This window comes from Fulmarus glacialis, unplaced genomic scaffold (genome assembly GCF_000690835.1).
Source record: "Fulmarus glacialis isolate BGI_N327 unplaced genomic scaffold, ASM69083v1 scaffold39508, whole genome shotgun sequence".
Classification (NCBI taxonomy): Eukaryota; Metazoa; Chordata; class Aves; order Procellariiformes; family Procellariidae; genus Fulmarus; species Fulmarus glacialis.
Genome location: NW_009230850.1, coordinates 580 through 6,576, shown reverse-complemented (window position 1 = coordinate 6,576; position 5,997 = coordinate 580). Strand labels below are relative to the sequence as shown.

At 42.8% G+C, this 5,997-nt stretch overlaps 1 protein-coding gene across 1 annotated transcript; it reads right to left on the bottom strand.

Annotated features, from left to right (window-relative positions):
* Nucleotides 1–328: 328 nt before the first annotated feature.
* PHF5A (PHD finger protein 5A) lies at nucleotides 329–5,302 on the bottom strand (the record flags this gene model as incomplete). The annotated part of the gene is made up of 3 exons (XM_009584375.1): nucleotides 329–529; nucleotides 3,685–3,851; nucleotides 5,279–5,302. Coding segments are annotated over 3 exons (281 nt in total), but the record flags the coding sequence as incomplete, so codon positions are not given.
* Between the last annotated feature and the right edge of the window lie 695 nt (nucleotides 5,303–5,997).

Sequence of the window (5,997 nt, the reverse complement as noted above, 5' to 3'; positions counted from 1 at the left end):
GAAGGGGGGGAGCGGACACATGGGATTGGCGCTCTGTTCTTCAATACTGATGCGTGGGGTGATTTCAAACAATTGAGACGAGGCCTGGTAAGAACAACCACAAGGTGGTTGTACTGGCCACCAGAAAAAGCACTTGCTTTTTACTGAGCTGGTCTCCTCCATGTGTAAATACTTGCCCACCAGGATTTTTATAGCAAGCTGAGAGCAGAGCTTCTGAAAAGGCAAGATACAGTAATCCTCATTTGCTCTTTCTAATAGTCAGTTCGGATCAGGTTTCAGTCCCCACTCAGTCTGTTACTTCTCCAACCCCAAGTATACTACTGAATTTGTACTGCTTTAGGAAAAAATAACCAGCTGGTTTTCAATAATAGTAAAGTCCAGAGATGTTCCAAGACCCTCTTGCCAACCTGACAGGAGGTGTAGCCATGTACGGATACGATCACCTCTTCTTGAAGCCATACTTTTTCCTTTCGTAGAAGAGATCTGTCTTGGAACTGCCCAGGTTGACGATCTTAGGGCAACCATCTCTCTGTAAGAAGAAAAGAGGATGTAAGTTAGGACATGGGCAAACAGAACACCATCACTTACATAGTTCTAGTAGGTTCTCAGTTCCCATGCTCCTCACCCTGTCCTCAACGCAGATTTCAAACACCTGTGCAGACAAACTGCCCTCCAATTCTGGTTACTTCCAGCAAGAGAGTGGCACAGAGAAGAGGGTGGAAGCCTTTTTAATATTAGGACATTCTCTTCTTCAGGGTGAAGATGGAGAACAGCTTGTATAACTTCAGCAGTTTAATGAAAAGGATGCTCAGTGCTTCAAGACTAAGTTCTTTCTAAATCAGGATACGCAGGATTTGTAAGGCCCAGAGGAATAACCTTTCCCCTCCTTAGCCAAAAAGAATCTTGTTGCTCTAGATGTCACCAAGCCATTCTCATGCTTAGGGACCCCTCTCAGCTCTGACACCAGAACTGAATCTCAGATTTCCTGCATCCTGGATTGATTACTGCAGAGGCTGTATGGTCATCTTGGGAGAGGACAGCTATTCACAGCAGCTACACAGGTAAGTTCTTGTACCTGAATTCCAGTAGACAGTGAGAAAAAAGCCGCAAGAAAAGCAAGAAGGGGAGCGAGGGAGACCCACCTCAGAGGTGTGGTTGCAAAGACAAATCAGAGATGCACCTCTTGGTGTACCAGGGAACATTTGTCCGTGGGCCACCTGAGCCCAGCATCTGCATAACTCTTGAGAGCAAAATGTTGTGGCTGGCAATAGCAGCTGTGAGGGGCCCAGCAGGCAGAGGAACACGTGTCCTTGGCTGTTGTGTAAGCCCGACTGGATTAGATTTAGAAAGCCTCTGGGCAGATGTCAGCCACTGTAGAAACTGCACCCAAGCTACCCCGCTGATACCTGCTCCTGTGCAGCAGATGCAACCTGGTAGGGAGGGTCTGCATGGTAGAAATAACAGGAGAGGCGGGGGGAAAGAAATCATCCCTCCCCCGTACACCTGCCACAACCCACCTCTAGCTACTGTCTCCTTATTTGATTTTGAACCTCAATAGTAGGACTCTTCCAAGCCTTGCCTCCCACGATCCAGGGAGTCTGTGACAATCCTGACAGCATTATTGCAGGGCTCTGTTCATTCTTCCACCTCCTCCTAAGGAGGCAGTACATGTGCATGCTCCTGTCCCCAAGAAATGATTACTTTTTGCAATTCAGAGCTGTCCTGGGTGACAAGGTGGGATTTTGGCCCTTACCCGCAGATTGAAGTGGGGTGAAACAATACCTCATTCCCCCCTCCATCAGAACAAATGAACTAAAAGTAACCAGGACCTTTGCCTCGTGCCCAAGAGCATTCCACCTCCTCTCTCCACTTTAGTATTTGCTTTCTTGCTTCACTATCTTTTCCAGTCTTTCTCTGAGGATGATGGAAGTGCTGTGACTGAAACCTTGGAGTGTTAGAGCTTCAGGTATAGAGGTCTGTCCATCTGCTTTTCTTATGCACATCAACACCAGCTACCATAATTGTGACAGGCAGCACACTTAACTATTCTCGTTCCAGGCACTCTACACCTGTGCCAGCATTTTTCAGTCCTGCAAGTCAACCATGTCAAATCTGCTCTTTCAGATCTGCAACTTCACATCTGCAATAATCCTTAATATTTGAGTTTGCTGGTAGAGAACAACTGTCTTCACTCACAGCAGCCTTCACCCAGCTGCCAAAATACCTCAGTTCTGACTTGTCATTCTCTTGCTTCTCCAGCTCTACATTTTCTACAATCCTCCCTTGCAGAGCAGCTGGCTATTTCACACCTGAACCAGACATGATAAGCTATAGGTGAGCTTAGGTTATGAAAAATACCCGTTGGGAATCAATACGAATTGGTAAAAATAAAACCAAGCCTATTTTACTCATGACTTATCAAGCCAGGTGTCTTGGTTCCAAAGGCAAGTGAACAAAACTACTGTTTCTCAAAGCATTTCTAAAGTAGGAGGCAGCACCACCACCACAGCACTTATATCCGTATTTAGATACTAAGAAAGATTATGGTCCTGTCAGATCTAATGACTAAATTCAGACGAGGACCTGTCCCTGTCCTGAATTTAGCTGCAGGCCTCTGCAGAAAACATAGGCACTGCAAAGAATTAAACCAGCAACTCACTCAGCTGAGCATGTTCCTCTAAACCAACCTGAACCATTCTCTCAGCATGTTCTCCGCTGTCATTAGGGTGTGCTGGAGATGGCATCTGCAAAGCACCAAAACCCAAACAACCTTTAACAGACACTCTCACAGCTATCAGGTCTGTATTCTGGGAATATTGCAACTGTAAGCATCATGTTCTTGCTTCTCCCTAAGGTCCTTCTACTACTTCATTTGCAGTTCTTCACGTCCTGCACTCGTGTTGGATATTAACAAATACCTTACAGGGGGTGAACAGCTGCCTCATTTCACATGCACAGCGGCTATCTTTCAGCACAAGAAGATTATAAAAAGATTATAGCACTGACTATAGAAATAAGGGATCATTACAGCAAAAAGTGTTACCAGAAAAAGAGATGTCTACAATATATGCCATTCCAGAAAAGAATTAAAAAAAAAAAAATCATATCCCACTGAAATTGTACAAGAAACTTTAAATTTGTAAAACACAATTAGTAGCGCGGACACTGGACTAAGATCTAACTTTATGTAGTAATCCAAAGGAAAACACAGGTGGTGATTCCATAGGCCTTACAGTATTGTACGTGCCCTTGGTCAGTGGCTGATAATGGACTTCTAGTGAGGAGCTGCTCCTACCACAGCCTTTGCAGCGCCTGGCTTATACCTGGCGCTGATAAAACCTAGGCTGAAAGATCTAGTAAGACAGCAACTTAAAGTAGTAACTTGCGGCACGTGGAGGAAGCGAACCCTGAGTGTGCAGTGCAAAGTAGTCAAAGATCCTTCGGGATGAAGAGAGTTACAATACCTCAAAATGCTACGACATCTCAAAATGCTTTGCAAACATGGGGAACTACCAACGGGGGAAGAAAGGTATGAGGTAATGAAAACCAGTGCCAATATTGGTAGTGGAACCCAAGCGTCCCATGTCCCAACACTAATTTCAATAGCTCCAAGCCCCTTAAAGGTAAGAATGGTTACCAAATAAAGACATAACCAATTCAACAGAAGACTGGATGACAACATACATCTTTTTCCTGGATGGTGCACTCCTTGCAGTAGTAGGCATCAGACACTCCTGGACCCCCGCAGATCACACAGCGCCCTTGGTATGAGCCATAGTTACACTCATCACATATGCGCACGAGAGTGCAGGGCCGCACATAGGAGTCACAGATCACGCATTTGCCATCACCTGCAAATAAAGCAGAGCCTTTGGTTACAGAACATCCTTTTCTGCACCCCCACATTGAAGGGGAAAAGCTTCCCAGTCAAAGAACTTGCCTGTACACTCAAAGACAATACAATTGAACTGCAGAAATTTATCTTGCAGGCACAGGGTGCAACTTTGTATTTGCACACAGACTTGAGAGGAACAAGGGCCAGTAGCCTGCAATATCTGCGTTTTTTTATTTATTCATGCATTCACAATCAGAGAAGAAACCCAAAGTCACTTCTGTGATTAGCCAATACCTGCTTAGATCATATCATTACTTTTAGTCTAGAACTTTTCCTGAATTTTTCACTTGTGAAAAAATGCTGGACTGACAGGACTAGTGTCCTTACCTACACAGAGGCAGCAGTGTAAGCTTCTCCCACAGTGCCACATCAACAAAAGTCTGGAGTTACTATCCTCAAAGAGATGAGATAAGAGATTGTACTCGTGGTCCCTTTAATCCTTCATCTGCGAGAAGGCCGAAGAAAGGGCAAATTGGCATAAACAGCCATTTCACAAAAGTTGCTCTTGCTTTCTCACAAGGAACTGAGTGAAATTCAAGTACTCATATCATACAGGCAAGCAGCCATCAGATGCCATTGACAGTCTCTGTCGTGCTGGACCTTATCCAGACCACTGACCTAGGGATGAAAGGCTTCATATCCTCTTACCAGTTCCCAAAGCATCTAATCCCAACTCCCACAAACAGCTCATCTAACCTGCTCTTAAATCTCCAGCACGACAGCCCTCAACTACTACCAATGGGAATCTGCTTCACTGCTGAGTGCTCTTGAAAACAATCTTGTTGCTTCAGACTGTGCTTTTCCCTACTTTGCTTATTTTTATACTATTTTTGAGTCACGAACTAGTCATCTTATTTGTTCTGTTCCCCTACAAGGATCTAATGACAGATCATACTCTTTCTTTCTTCCCTTCTACAGTTGAGCATTTGATTCTGTGGGGTTTTTTCTGCTCTAACTCTAGATGTGTCATCCCCCACTCCATTTCTTATTCTCCTAGATTCTGAAGGGAACCTTTCTCAAGGTGTGAAGAAGTCAGATTCCAAAAACGCATTATTTTTTCTTGCTTTGAAATAATCAGGCTGATCATTCTGTATTACAGATTACAAGGAATCAATCAAGAAGTCACTGTAGCCTCAGCTACTGAAAATACTGGCAGCATATACTCTAGTACACCATGCATTTGTGTGACAATCTATTTGAGCACGTAACTTTGCAAGTATCCATTGATTTACACTTGCAATACACGAGTAACTCTCCCCAACTCAAAGAGTGACACCAAGTCCGTGGTTAAAGCAAAAATAGAATCCAATCCCCAAATCCAAACTGTACGCTCTAACCACAACACCATGTTCTCAAGCAACTATATGTAGAAGCTATACTTACATTTTTCACAAAGTCTTCCGATTGCTGTAAGAAGAAAAAGAAGAAAAAAAAAAATTAAGGCATAAGCAGGAGAAAAATGTAAGTAACTACAAGCTTGAGTGTCAAATAATTATCTTCTGCAGTGAGCAGTCTTTAAAAAAAAAAAGTAAACCACAGAAACAGTTTGAGTATAAATACAAACATATTTCTCATAAACAATATATATCCTCCTGGAGGAGGATCAAAGTTTAGATGCACTGTGAATGTGCAATGACACCCACTGACAGTAAGAAAACCTACATTCATTATTCTATTTCAAACATAGATGATATACCTGACCGAAGGAAATCCTATACATGAATCTTGGCATAGCTTTTACACTGGTTTTAATGAGACCAAAAAAAAAAAAAATCAAGTGTTTATTTGATTTAAGGCAGTCCAAATACCTTCTTCACTTCAGAACATGAAGTTAGTTAAATGTATCTCAGAAGTCTTGTCACTTGCCTAGGAAACTCACAACAATGATATTAGTAACTTGGATAGATGCAACAATTATCAAGTTCTAAAGACCAGATGTCCACATTCACAAAGATTAAATAGTGATTCAGTTGAAGTTTGAGGGTCAAGGGATTCGTCAGGCTGGAAATGAATTTTCAACATAGATAGACTGTTAGCTGCATTAACTATTCTAAAAAAAAGTTTCCTATAGACAGTGCAGCTGAATATTTTGTGTTTACAGT